This window comes from Carcharodon carcharias, chromosome 11 (genome assembly GCF_017639515.1).
Source record: "Carcharodon carcharias isolate sCarCar2 chromosome 11, sCarCar2.pri, whole genome shotgun sequence".
Lineage (NCBI taxonomy): Eukaryota > Metazoa > Chordata > Chondrichthyes > Lamniformes > Lamnidae > Carcharodon > Carcharodon carcharias.
The window spans coordinates 53,850,900-53,865,902 of NC_054477.1; the positions used below are offsets into that span (position 1 = coordinate 53,850,900).

Sequence of the window (15,003 nt, forward strand, 5' to 3'; positions counted from 1 at the left end):
CAAAGCACCGAGGTCAACACTGGTAGAATGGCGGCTGCCATGGAGACCTTGGTCCAGGACATTGGTCCTGCACAGCTGCAGGAGTTGCAATCCATCGCTGTAACCATTGGTGATGTTCATTAGTGCCTATGTGAGAGGGCTTGCGGGGCAGCTCGATCTCACTCCAGCTGCTCCTTCTCCTCAAGGAGTCAGCCAGAAGCCACTGGGCACCCACAGGGAGGAGGACCAGCAGCAGCTTGAGCACCCCGGGGCCATCCACCCAGGTGACTCCAGCAGTGTCCGGCTGATCCAAATACCCTTTTCCTGTGACCCCATCAGCTCCAGCTCTACAGGCCGAGGAAGTTGCACCTACCCCACAGAAGGACACCCAAAGCAGGCCAGGGTCCTCCAGGTCTTGGCCCTCCAGAGGGTGCCCACCAGGTCATCAAAGACAACAGGGTGTAGCAGTCAGCAACCTACCTCCACCTCTGCTGAGGATGCTGGGGTGGCAGGGTCAGGACAGTGAAAAAGATGTAGTTGTACAACTTTGGCATGGGTGTGAACCACTCGTATATAATGTTCACGAATGTAAATGCACTCTCAATCATTTCAGGTCTCTTCTTGTCTATGCCTCCTTCTTGTGATGAGCTGTGTTACTGTCAATCACATTGATACCTTGGTAGTTATGGTAATTGTCTCTATCCTGGGCCTCTCTTCTGGACATCTGACAACAGTGAGGGTCCCGTTTCAGCATCACTCGCCATATCAATTATACAGCACCTTCATGTAAAGTGTGGTTGTTGAATGAACCTCATTCCCATGCATTGCAGGGTGCCAGCATGTGTATTTCTTGGCTCTTCAAGATTGGAACAGGGATGTGCCCCTATCTCATCTGCATTCTTGAAAGGTGAAGGTATTTAAGGAGAGTTTTGATCACGCATGGAGAAGGCTCATGTACCATCCAACTCCATCTGTCTGTGTCTCTTGGAAGGCTTTTGATGAAATGAACCTATAATCAGAGCTTATATGAGCTGCCCTCAACCAAACAGGTGTCCGATGTTCCCAGTATCATTCTGCCTATCCCTGCAAAAAGTGCCACCTCACGGCAATGACACATTTGTGTCACTGGCACTGAGATACCCAAACTTAAGCTTCAGTTGTGGCTTTTGCGGGGAGAAGGCTCTCATCACTAAGTTGGGAGACAGCGCTGTGCGTCTCATCACCTTGACACTCCAAGAGGCTACTGATGCTACTTCCAAATGGTGATTTATGGAGGCCGAAACAGCCTTTAAGAATGCTTTGGAATAGCACAACGTTGCTTCTGACAATGTGGAGGGGAGCAATGGGATAGGAGTGATTTTGTGATGAACCAGAACAGTGCTCCTCATAAGCAAGGACACGTGCCCTTGAGGGCTTCATGTTGTCTTATCAACTTGGATTTCGCAAGGGCCAGGGCTGGCTGTGAGGGCACACTGGTTGTATGTAAGAGGAAGCATCTCAGTATCATGTAGCCAAGTGTCTGGCCTCATCATGCTCAGGTGCTCCACCTCCATTGCAGCATTAGGATCAAAGCAACCCAGAGACCCTTATGTAAACTGCCCGATGTTCAGTATCATTTTGGGGAGTGTCCCACATCCGGCTGAGTCATCTGTAAGTGCTGTCACAGCAGCGGAATCTCATTGGCTGCCTTGTCCCAAGTACTATGTTTCTGTCTCACCATCGATGTAACACTTTGTGCCTGGGGGCCTTTGTTCCAATAGATCTGCTGAGGAGCCTTGTCAGATTGTAGGCATACAGCCACTAGACCGCTCAGGATTGTCCAGGATTGCTGGATGGATGCATGAAGAGGCAGCACTTTCTGATGTCTGATGCTGGGACGCCCTCCTCCAAGTAGCACCTCATCTCAGGACTGACATTTGACCTCAAGGCATTCTCATCCTTCACAGCATCAGGGCTATGTGAGCTTTCTGTGCAATCTGGAAGTACATTGGTGAAATTAGAGGAGTTGCAATGCCGGTGGTCATAATGGCCCATGATAGAGGACAGTTGTCCAGGAGGATTCTCAGTGCATCTCATCATCCTCCTCCTGAAATCTGCTGGCAATGAGGGACTCATGGGCATGCCTGCCTCATCTGGCCAGTGCAATGCCTCGTCACCTGCATCCTTGGCTTCCAGGTCCTCATCACCATCATCCCCTTCGAGGTCCTCCTCATTGGAGGAGACGTGCAGCTCCTCCATCTCATCATCTGCCAACTCCTCCCCACTTTGCAGAGCCAGGTTGTGCAGCGCACACCAAGCCACGATGTTGCGTGACACCCTCTATGGAGTGTACTGGAGTGCTACGCCAGATCTGTCCAGGCATCGGAACCACATTTTCATTATCCCTATGGTGTGTTCCACCAATGTCTGGGTCGTGATATGAGCCTGTTATACATTCCCTCAGCAGCTGTCTGAGGCAGCCACATAGGTGTCATCAGCCACATCCTTTGAGGGTGACCCTTGTCCTCAAGGAGCCAACCCTACAGCTTGTGTGGTCCCTGCAAGACGTCAGGGATCTGGGACCTACTCAGGATCTATGAGTCGTGAATGCTTCTTGGGTATCTGGTGCAAACCTGCACAATACGTTTGTTATGGTCACACACCAGCTGCACATGAGTGTGTGGTAGCCTTTGCAGTTGGCGCACTGGACTGCCTGTTGCCAGGGAGCTTTTATAGCCATGAGTGCAGCCAGTGGCACCATGCACCTGTGGGAAACTGGAAATCTCAGCAAAACCAGGTGCTCTTGCGTCCTGGCTTGCCTGATCTCTGTCAACGTTGACAAAATTCTGGGCATTTGCTAAAATGACATCTGTAACTTCTTGGATGCATTTGTGGGTGGACGCCTGGGAGATTCCGCAGAGGTTCCTAGTGGAACCCTGGAATAAACCACTGGCTGAAGAATTTGAGTGTTACTTTCACTATCACAGTTACTTTCACTGATACTGGCAATGGTTGCCCTCCAAGTCCCCATGGTGCTAAGTCTTGCAGAATGTGGAAAATTTGAGTCACCTCTACAGGAAATTGGGATATTGATGCCAGGCACCTCATGAATGAGAATGGTGAATGATATCACAGAGTTTCATCAATATGGAGAGCAAAGGCAATAAAAACAGAAAATGCTGGAAAACCTCAGTAGGCCCGACAGCATCTGTGCAGAGAGAAATAGAGTTAACATTTCAAGTCCAAATGACTCTTCTTCAGAGCTCGAAACATTAACTCTGTTTCTCTCTCCATGGATGCTGTCAGACCTGCTGAGTTTTCCCAGCATTTTCTGTCTTTATTTCAGATTTCCAGCATCCATGGTATTTTGTTTTAATGGAGAGAAAAGGTGGTTGCTCTGCCTGTAGCTTTTCACTTCATTGTGAACTCTTTCATTGCATACTCAACACATTCTCATGTAACCATTCTCATACTTGCCAAGATCTCAGGTGAACCAGTTTACTTTAATATGGAATTGCATGGAGAGCAAAAATTGTACCTTTCCGTCTGATCAAAATCAATTCTCTGTATAGACTTGAAAAATAGTAAGATTGGTGCCTGTTCACGGAACAGTGGCAAACACTTAAACAAACAATATTTCTTTTGTTTTCAATTGGAAAGCAAATTCCAAAGCTATCAAGATCAAAATCTCCACATTCTCTTCTACATTTTAAACTCAGATTTAGATATACATTGTGTGTGCAAGTAGTTTAGGGGGATAGATTTGAACTAAATAAGAAGGTTATGATCACTGGGAAATTAAAAGTAGCACCATAGCATGGGGCAGGATTTTCTGTTTTGGGTTGGAAGGCCAAAGTTGGCATCAAATGCAGGTCCTGACCCTGCGCTGTGTCAGGAGCAGCAACCCAATGTTAATTTTGCCTGGATTGGTCAAGTATGGGCCAGAGGCTGAGCTCACCATCCAATTAAGGATGCTGGGCAGGATCTTGAAGCTGGAGGCTCTCCAACAAGGAAGGAACTGCAGCCTGCCATTGCAGGTAGGGGAGAGAGAGAGTGCCTCCATCCTGAGATGCCCTATCAGCAGTTTTAGAACATTCAAGGTAGAAAATGGCTACAGCTGACAAGACCACCATTGTGGTGGGGCAACCCACAGCTCCCCTGCCACAAGCCTCAATATTCAGCCCCTAGGCCACCTGTGCATTTTGTCTGTGGTAAGTACTACCTGCAGAATGCACTATAGCAATTTACTAAGGTTACATCAAAGCAACTTCCAGGTTCATGACGGCCCCATGGAGAAGACCAAGGCAGCAACATTTGGAATGCCATCTCCTCCAAGTTCTCCTCCAACTGACCTACTTTCCTGACTTATGACATTTAAGTTCCTTCACTGTCACTGGGCCAAAATCCTGGAACTCCCTTCCTAACAGCACTGTGGGTGTACCTGCACCACATGGAGTGCAGCGGTTCAAAAAGGTGGCTCACCAACACCATCACAAGGGCAATTTGGGATGGGCAATAAAACTGGCCTAGCCAGCGATGCCCACATCCCATGTAAGAATAATGAAAATAACGTTGATGCCGGGTGGCAGTACCATTACCACAAGGAAGCAATGATACAAATAGAAGGCCACCTGCCATGTTCTCAGAATAACTACGAATGGGTAATTCTTGTGGCCTTGCCAGCATCACCCACATCACAAGAACAAATGTAACAAGGCAAACCAAGGTAAAACTGGGATCTTTCTAATCTGTGTGAATTATCACAGCAGGCAGCATGATCAATAAGAAAGCATCGCCAGGTCTTTTATGTGGAAAAATCCTTGCACAAGCACAAGGATCTTGGGTAAAACCAGACTTGGCTGTGATACCCTCAGTAAATTCATAGTCTATCAATTCTCACTGCCTAGATTCATACCTGAGAAATACCATTGATTACATGTAAAATAGGGGAGAAAAGAAGAGAACATTAGGAGGAAACATTAAAAAAAATCAACTGATCTCACATGTGCACAGCAATAAGCAGGGATAATGCAATCTTAACTGGTCAGGATGAAAGAGGCTGAATGTTTTTAATGTACTTAAAATTAAGTAGAAAAGGAAAGCTAAATTAAATGTCATTTTTCAAGGGAATAAGAATTCAGTTAAAGTTCTTGCATCAAATATTTTTCTAAGAATTACTCAGGTTGCAAAGTACCTCAGTGTGCTGAAGTATCTCATTGTGATATTGTCAGTGGATGGAGTCATTCATCAGCCCATTTCTATTTATTTTTACACCTGAATGTATGCTTGCTCAGTCTGGAGCACACTGGCCTGACCACAAGCAAATAGCCGTCTTCTGAGGATTGCCATAATGGGATAAGGATGTATTAATATTCAGTGGGATTCCCCTCCACTTCCCTTCTTGCTAAATTCTATTTACTCTCACAGAACAAAACTGACAGTTCTGTCATCAAACCTATTTACAAACAACTTAATGAAACACATTTACAGCTTGGCATATTGGGTCCAGACTTTACTTAATTATTCAGTTAAAAACATTTTTCAGAGAAAAAAACTGCAACATGCTCACAAAGAGGTCTTACTGTTGATATGGGTTCAACCACTTAACATTTCGGAGGAAGAATTTCAACAAGCAATGCTGGAAAACAGTGAAGGAATGCTAGCAGACAATTTGTTATCCAAACATAAAACTGTCACCATTATGGAGGAAGACTCTTGACTCTACTTTGCTGTCCTTTTGGTCTGGAGCATCTCCAACCCACCCACACACATTTACACTGGAGTAAACTCAAGGGAGCTTTGTCTCTCAGGTCCTTGGCTTATGTAAATACATGAAAACAATCATCAATGTAGGAATATAATTTGTCAGAGTTGATACCAAGTTGTCAACCTTTGCTTTAAAAGACACCACGGGAGACAATGATGTGAGGATTCCAGTGACATTTTGAATTAGTGAATAGCAAATCCACTACTTGCTGTCATTTCAGTAAGATTTTTTTTTAGCAAGAATGGTGCTTGAGGTACAATGGCTGTTGATTAATTTAAAGTGAGGTCACTGTAGCTTGTGGTAACATTCATTAATCACTGTCTGCTTCTCCCAGATATTAAAGGGGCTAATGTTACATAAGCATGCATGACTTGGCACACCTGTTCTAGTCTAACCTCAGTGTGATCAATGACTCCACTTGCCCTTCCACAATGAATTGCTTTCAGGAAATCATACTTTGACACCAGATGGGTGATTCTCTCCATTTGCTGGGTGATTCCATTCATCAACTGGTATCTCAGACCTGATAAATACCACATGCACACCCAACCCTTCACTAAATAATCTAAAACCAAGGTATCCTTTTTTTTAAAAATGCGTTAAATTGCCCCAAGTCATTCTGTTTCAACTTTCTGTAATTTCTCTCTATGCTGAGTCCTGTAAAAAACTTAGCTATTCAAATATAATGCTATTTACCCACACATTGTTCTAATAACATTCTCAATCTTCCACATCATTGTGTTGAATCAAGTGTAAGGTTAATTAATAAAAATTGAATTTCAAGTGATTAGGATTTCAGGAGAAATCAAAATCAAACACAAATATCTTAAAAGATGCAGGGTTGAAGTTAACCCTACCAGCCAAAGAAAACTGAACATGTGGCAGTTGAAATGCCCTGGTACATTTACCTCCCAAAAGACCTCCTGGATCCCACCGACTGTGAATTTTTGCTTAAGTTTTTAGACAGGTAAGTTGCCTACGCAAAGCAGCCTTTTAATATGCTGATCAATGTCCAATGACCTCATTGATCTCTCTGACTCCTGATTTTAACTTAGGCTTAATGGGGGAGGTTGTGGAGGCTTTCCCACAAGATTGAAGTGAATTGGCACCTGCCAGAAGATAAGGAGGCCCAAACAGCTAAGGCCTACGGCCATACTAGTCTGAAAAAAAAACGCCCAAACAGCTAAGCTTTTCAGTTTGCTTTCTGCAGCCAAGGAAGAGGAAGTGTTCTGGACCTCATAAGTAAGCCCACGGCCTCCCTGCCCAGCATAGTCGTTTAATGGAGGAAAGCACATCAGCAAATTCTTCTAATCCCAGTTCTTGTCAGTCTATGTCATTCAACACTATTAAAGACTAAATTGAATGATTAATTCAAAACCACACTTGAAACACATTCATCAAGGATGTATTGGATGTATATTTGTTAATCCTTTCAATGTCTGTTGGACAATTGTTCAATGCAAATACATTAGGTGGAGATTCAGCACTCATACCATAATATAAGGCTTTTAGATATGCATCATCTAGGACTCACTTTTGGCCAGATCAAAATTGCATATTTCATTTCTTACATCAGACTACATGTAAATAATGCAGCTTGTCATTCTTTCGGACATTTGCTGGTCACTATTTTCTACATTGAGTTGGATGCAAGGAATAATTGGTAGAAACATTCTTAAAAACATTCAGTAATATTCACTCTATCTGTACTCTGAAATCTTTAAATATTTGCCATTGTGTGCTTAAATTGACTTCTATCCTTGTTTGCCTTCCATATGCCTATGCCTGTTACATTTATCTTATAATAAGAAAAAGGCTGGAAAATGTTAATGAAAGAAAGAAAAACTTGCATGTATATAGCACTTTTCACGACTATCAAACTTCTCAAAATGCTTCCCAGCCAATGAAGGGGGCAGGTAGGAAAAGGGGGGCAGGTAGGAAAATGGAGTTAGGTGCACATTCAGATTAGCCATGACCTTATTGAGTGGTAAAACAGACACAATGGGCTGAATGGCCTTCTTCTGCTCCCATTTCTTATGATCTTATGATTCTTTTGAAGCATATGTTACAGTGTAGGAAAGGCCATGAAAGAAGTGATTGAATGTGATAATGATCGCCTGGAGACATCATATTTCTTCATGATTCTGATTCTGATATACTTTCAAATACTTCTGGTCCAGCTCCAGCTCTGAATGAATTGCAACATCAGTCCTAGGTCTGAAAGATATTTAAATCAAGCTTGTTTACTTACAGTGAGGCTCATAAGGAGGAGGAGGGTCCCCACATGGAATGCACTCCATTTCCTGAAAACCACCCAATTTGGTCTTTCTATAAAATCTGGGAGAAGAAAAGATCATGTCAGTTTTACCGAACACAATTTTATGGGATCCAATAATGCACTCAATATTTGCCTTTCTCACATTTTGAAGCACAAATCCAAGCTCCCGAAAACCACTGTAGTCCCACTACTCAGAGAGACTGCAGCTGGCTCACTCTTCATAGCAGTAACAGCTGTAAACACTGAAGGTCTCAGTTCTGGTAAGGGGACAGATGCCCAACGGAAAGAAGCACAGTATTTCATAATGTGAAATACTTCTTCCGTTGAACAATTTAACATTCAAAATGAAATAAAGGAAAAATATTACACTCTTAACATGGTTCTGTACCTTTGGTCATGACTGTGGATAGCTCATCAAGACTTACCATAAGCCTCCCAGACGAATAGTAGAAGTTGAGTGGCATAATAGAGAGGTGACTGCTGCCTATGGAATCCTACCCAAGCTAGGGAGTTAAAAGCTTCCAGAAGGGGAAGAAATTGAAGGAAAAAGGAACTAAGAGGGAGGGTTGTGCAAGTGAATCGTGAAGGATTCAGCAATTAAGTGAAGGGAGCCGTGTGTTCCCAGGTTGCTGTGTACATGTGGCTAGAGGTGGACCAAAAGCACATGTAGGGCAGAAATGACATGTTAATGTAGGTTGCAGCTAGAGGAAATACTCTTTAAGAACTAATTTTAAGTACTTCAATCTACTGTAGGACATAATGTTGGAGGTGGAAACACAACACCAAATACTGTGCACAGTAATATTAGTGTAAATTGAAGCACTGCTACAGGGTCAATCTCACAGAAAGCCAAAGGAAATGGTTTTAACTTTTTTAAACTACAGTTCTGCATGACAAAATCAATTACAGTAAGATACAAAGCTGGACTTTTTGAAAACAAAATAAAAATGGTGACTGGAAAATATTTAAATTAATAAACATTTTTGCCCAATAGAATTTTTTATTCTGTTCTATAACTCTCAGTTTTATAAAGGGTTTAATCAAGGATTGGGATTCAAATCCATGCCACAACTTTTGTACTCTCTAGTAAGCATGGGCCCATTCCATTAAAATGCCTCTGACCTGACAGATTTGGCACAGAATTGTCTGTCTCACTGAATGACCACAGGGTTCTTGAGGAATTGGAAAGTACTTTTCTGAGATTGAAGTTGAGGCATATTGTTGGAATAAAGGGAGCTTTATCCAGGATCTAACCACACTATATATGACCTGAGGATGCTAATTAGATGGGTATCTAATCTGAACATTGTCCCCCAACACCACCCAATCTCTCACCCTGACAAAAGGAAGAAAAATATAGCCTATCTGCATCAGTGATCCTTCTTCACCTCTGGCCTCCAACTTCCTTAACTTGGTTGTAACTTTTTCTGTCTCTATTTTTTATGAAATTACTATGACCAGTGCTCCTCTGAACTCTACCCCTAAGCTTCAATAGCACCTCCTCTCCTTCCCTGCAAGCCGCTGTGTTGAAATCGAGATGTGTTCCAGCATCTTCTACTGGAATTCACTTTTTCAAAGACCTCCAAACTGTGCAACTCCTTATTCCTCTTAACTTTCCTTTCCTCCTATAATCTATTAGGTTTTAACAATCAAAGTTTTGTGCCATCTAACCACCTAAGCCTTAATATGCAGTCAGCAATTGTTGAAAAGAGGGGTCAGATTTTAAACAGAAAGAAATTATTTTAAAGGTGCACTAAAGATCAGCTGGAAAAACCAGCGTAAAACTGGCTGAATCACATAGAAAAACATAAATAAAATAGTTTAGCAGTTGGGAGCACTGTGATTATTACTTATAAAACAGGCACATAACAAAAGGCTTTCTTGCATCATTTTAGGTTAATCAATGGTTTTACAGGCAGGAAATAAAGCAGGAAAAACTTCGAATTGACTCATTTCATATTTGTCTGAAGTGACCAAATTTCATAAATCACAACAAAATTGCAGATTGTTCTTCTCATGTTGCAACAACTTATCTTTTGTTTTTTAAGGGTTCCTCCAATAACCTTTTAAAATCCAAACTAGGCATCAGTTAACCACTACTTGTTTTCACCAACTCTTTTCAATCTTGGTGATGTGGTGCCAGGCCCTTAAGTTGGGATTTTCAAAAAAAATTCTAATCATAAATACCAAAATGATAGCTATGGAAAAGGTGTTTGTTTTACTAAACTGGGGCAGTTTACATGTTTTGTGCTGAGACAATTAAAAAGTCACTCATACATATAACAGGGCCAGGGACATTACTGTGCTATTTGAACAACTGTGGAACATTCTTAGTATCCACCCTTGTTTACAGTTCTCATTTCCTGAGTTAATTCCTCACGAAAGTAAATTGACAAAGTATTAAATTCAAGCATTTAAATAAAATGATAGACACTTGTTTTACAAACTGACCTTCCATTACCTCCTTTAAAAGCATAGAGGGTGAACAAAGGGATGGTTAAAGCGCTGCATCAGGCTGTTCATCTCAGAGTGAGCAATAAACAGAATGGCAGGCAATAAAACTGTGAGACATGCTAATGGTTTATAAAAATCTTCTCTAATTGTCACCGTTGTCAGTGTTAGCCAAAGGATCAAGGCATCACACACAAAAACAAATAACGAAATAGCTGCAGATGTGATTTTGAAAACCTTTGACCAATCTATGCCCAAATTTATTTCATGATTAATACAGCAATATTTCTGTTAACATGTTACAATATTGTAATAAATTGAGAGTGGTACAGATTATGGTGGACTCTAATGAACATAAGGGTGGTGCGGACCATGGTGTATTTTATTGCTCTGTGCAGCTGTGTTGTAAATTTTAAGTTTACATTAATGGTTTCTCATAACTTTCCAATTTTAAGATGTTAAAAGGAGGTGATGATAGAAGGCTAATTTTTTTTTACGTGCAATAAGGGAATCCGGGGGGGATGGTCCCACTGGATAGTTTATTGTAGCACTATCCTCCTATCCCCTGACCCCTCACCTAGCTGCTGGTCATATACTAGTTAGAACAAGCAGAGACCTGTGAACATAATCGTACAAAAGGTACCTGATGCAAAGGGGCAAACACAGGAGGAGGAGGAAAAATATGAGAACGCTTAGAAATACCTTTGCAAAGCAACGGCCACAGAACAATATCAATGTTACTTACAATGATAATATTATTATAATTATCATCATGAGATGTTAAAGTAATATCTAGTCAGGCCTTAGAAGCTTCAAAAGTATGCAATCAAAATCATTATTGTAAAACACTAATTAGTCTCCTGTGCGATTGCACACAGGAAATGAAGAACAGATGCAGTGTTCAGGTCAAGTGCCATCAGAGTTTAGTGAGAGGGGAGGGGGTGGGAGGGCAATAATTGGACCAAGGCTAAAGAGTTGTTGGGGCTAGGGAACAGATAGAAAGGGGAAGGAGGAAAGAAGGAAAGGGTTGGGGGAGGGACAATTGTCAAGAAGCAATAAGGGAATGGGAATGTAGGAGATGAGGGTTCAGATTTGAGGGAGCGAGAGAGAGAAAATATTCCAGCAGGGGTGAAGAGGATCCTCATCCAAGCTCTCGCTTTATCGATCCCTGTTATGTGTAAATAAGGAAATGGTTGGGGGAGGGACAATTGTCAAGAAGGAATAAGGGAATGGGAATGTAGGAGATGAGAGGTCAGAGTTGAGGGAGCGAAAGAGAGAAAATATTCCAGCAGGGGTGAAGAGGATCCTCATCTAAGCTCTCCCTTTATTGGTCCTTGTTATATGTAAATTCTAGTTTTACTTAAGTATAGCACAGTGCAATACAGAACAAGCAGGGGATCCCTTTCTTAGTGGAACAGTTCATTTGCAAAGCTACGTTTTCAGTGTTTATGATGAGAATCTTTGGTGAAGGTACAGTACCACCAAGTTTAAAGAGATTTCACAATCACCCCTCTCACTGACAAGAAATTTTGAGGCCTGACATGTTGAGATCGACACAAGTCCAGGCAGTGAAGTTTGATGAAATTCTAACATATGCCACTAAGGAACAAGAACTTTGCAGGGCTACCGGGAAAGGGTGGAGAGTGGGACTAGCTGAGTTGCTCTTGCAGCGAACTGGGTGTGGACACGATGTGTTGAATGGCCTCCTGTGCTGTAACCATTCTATGTGCTATCACAGTAAATCTTTCCCTCAAATCCTCACCCCCAAAAATAAAAACACACACCACTCAGCTCCTGATCTCAACTGTGTTACTGTGGGGAAGCACTGAGTGCATGCAAGGATTTTCCATGAGAGAGAGGGAGAACATCACCCTCTGGGTGACCTGTCCACCTCCCAATGGCTGCTCCCAGAACATTGTGAAGTCCATGGGGAGATATCCCTCTTACTTTGTTTGCAGATTTTTTTTATAACAAATCAGCCTGTGAAAAGCTTTAGGATCAATTTCTATGTTAAAGACAAAATCTAAATTGTTCCATGATTTAGGAAGAATATAACTTTGGAAAAGAGAGAGACAGCAGATTCTACACTGGCTAACTTGTTAAACTCTCCTGAACCAGATGATATTTAATTTGTATACACACTTTCTTTAAATTTCACACCATCAAAAAAACACTGTTGCGACAGAAAGTGGAATAAACGACACTGAGATCAATGGGGAAGCTTTTGGAAATGTTCAGGTGGATTATTTTACAAAAGTGCATTGATAATGAGCGGATTTCATTTTGTAAACAAGCATCCCTGTGAGAACTGATAAGTGGGAATTTGCCCACACTTTGAGTTGAGGGAGAATGAAATTGGGTCATCCCAGATACTTCGTAAATACGCAGATCAAATCTGATGCTCCTTTAACCTACCCCGACAAGCAGTCTCCACACACAGCATTACTGGTGGCTGTGCAGTTGGCCTTTTGGATGCGGTTTACGAGAGCACAGTCCAAGCATGGCTTACACTTTTGAAATCCCCAGTCTTCCTTGAACCTGCTTGGCCTGCAGGTCACGCACTGTCCATCATCCCCATATCCAAACCCACATTCCTGTAAGGATTAACAAGAAATACCCACTGTTAGAGAAAAAAAGAAGTGTGAATAAGGAGAAATTACTACGATAAAAACAAGAGGCATGTGTAATGATTACTGCAGACAGGCCTCAGTCAGGAGACAATGGCAACGTTTCAGTGGATTCAAATGTCCCTTTCACTGCTCATAATCTCCCTTACTGCTTTAATCAACACTTAATCATTCAGTTATTTCACAATACAGAGATAATTTGAATGACAATAAGGCTTGAGGTCTCCTACAGCTACATTATTAATAGCTATGGTGGAGTTATTTTTTAATTAAGTCAGTCATGTGAATGCCCAGGAGTAGAGGGCAAATGAAATGCTTCTGCATTCATTCATTGTGTTGTTCTAAAATCTGAACAGTGCAGTGAGATTCATTTGCTTCTGTGGAATAGATTATTGCTGCACCTTCAAGTTTGAGGCTGAAAGTCTATTTGCAAATTATGGTACTTGATTTAATTTGTCTTCTCAGAAATGTCATTTCCAGTCCCCAGACCAATGAAATAACAGCACTGAAGCACAGGAACCCTGAGTTTAATGTAAGAATTCCCTGACTCCATCTACCCAATATTAGTCATCCATATATTTCATAGTTGACAAAAAAACAATTTGCATCACCCAGGCTCTCTGTTCGGACAGCTAAGCCCCAGACCTTTCCAGCCAGCCAGACCAAAGTCCTAACTGCCTCAGCCTCAGACTCCCCATTGTTATCCAAATCTCAGATGTTGAATGCCAGCCAACTAATCAAGCCTGAATATACTTTTATCCCCAGTTTTGCCAAACTGAACACCCTGTATCATTGACTCATATAGGTCATTTGGTTTATACATGTAACTCAAGGTCACTTCTCCTTCACCAAGGAAGCCCTGCTAGGCTACAAGTTCCACCACCCCTTTCATTGGTGCTCTGGATTCAAGCTCCATTTTCTCTCTCTCATCTTTTGGTCCAACTGTGTGACACATCCCTCTTCTTGTCCCCTTTCCTACTTGGTCCTATTATTAACACATCCCACTTCACCCTTTTGGTTGTCCAACTGCTGCTTCTCTGCTGATCTTTCCAGCCACTCTCTCAAGGCTGGTCTCTCTCCTATATAGGCCTCTGGCATCCTCTGCCATGCCCCATGCTGTTTAAAGCAACACTTCAATTCTCCCTGACGGCACAACTCCTGGCCACCTGCTCCACTGGTGTCAACATTCTATAACTTCCTTAATATCTGCTCCCCTGTAACCTCTCTGATCACTTTTGTGGGCATAGTAGTACCCATTCACTCTCCACAATCTCATACAGGATGAGTCTATCAACATCCTAAAGCTAACCAAAATCTGTCACTCTGGAAATTTCTCCTCCTTTACGGCAGCTGCCCATCTCCATGACAAGATTTACTGAATATTCCACTCATGGCACCCATTGACTGGTTTTATATCAACCCCTACTCCTGTAGCGCTTCTACTTGGAATATATGACCCTCTATAATTCTTCTTAGCTGAAAACTTGGAATATTGCTTAAAAAAGAAAAATGTGGCTGAAACTTTTCATCTTGCACTCATCAAGACAAATGCAAGAATGTTGAATTTCAAGCAATCACAACAAGTTATACTACAGGAGAAAAAAAGCTGCTGATGGGTTGGCAAGTTGACTCTGATTGGCTAAGGCATTGTCATGGAGAAAGCAATGGGGAACTATTGGCTCCCCAAGTTCTTGGGTAATTCAAAAAAAATGTAATGCTTGAACATATTCCTTCTGTTGTTCAGCTCATATGTTCAAGCCAAGCACCTTTGTTGAATTACCCAGGAGCTGGGGAGCCAATAGTTCTCTGTTGCCTTCTCCTTGGCAACACCTTGGCCCATCAGAGTCAACTTGCCAATCAATCAGCATCCTGTTCTCTGGTAGCATAAACTGTTGTGAAATTTGGCATTCTTGCATTTGTCC

The 15,003-nt window shown here is 42.1% G+C and overlaps 1 protein-coding gene across 1 annotated transcript in view; it reads right to left on the reverse strand.

Annotated features, from left to right (window-relative positions):
• Positions 1-15,003, reverse strand: part of tnfrsf19 (tumor necrosis factor receptor superfamily, member 19) — a 107,213-nt gene that overhangs the window by 53,329 nt on the left and 38,881 nt on the right. Inside the window, exons 4-5 of the mRNA XM_041198547.1 lie at positions 12,870-13,048; positions 7,977-8,062 (exon numbers count right to left, since the gene is read on the reverse strand). Of these exons, the coding sequence (XP_041054481.1) occupies positions 7,977-8,062; positions 12,870-13,048 (265 nt within the window). The remainder of the gene's footprint in view (positions 1-7,976; positions 8,063-12,869; positions 13,049-15,003) is intronic.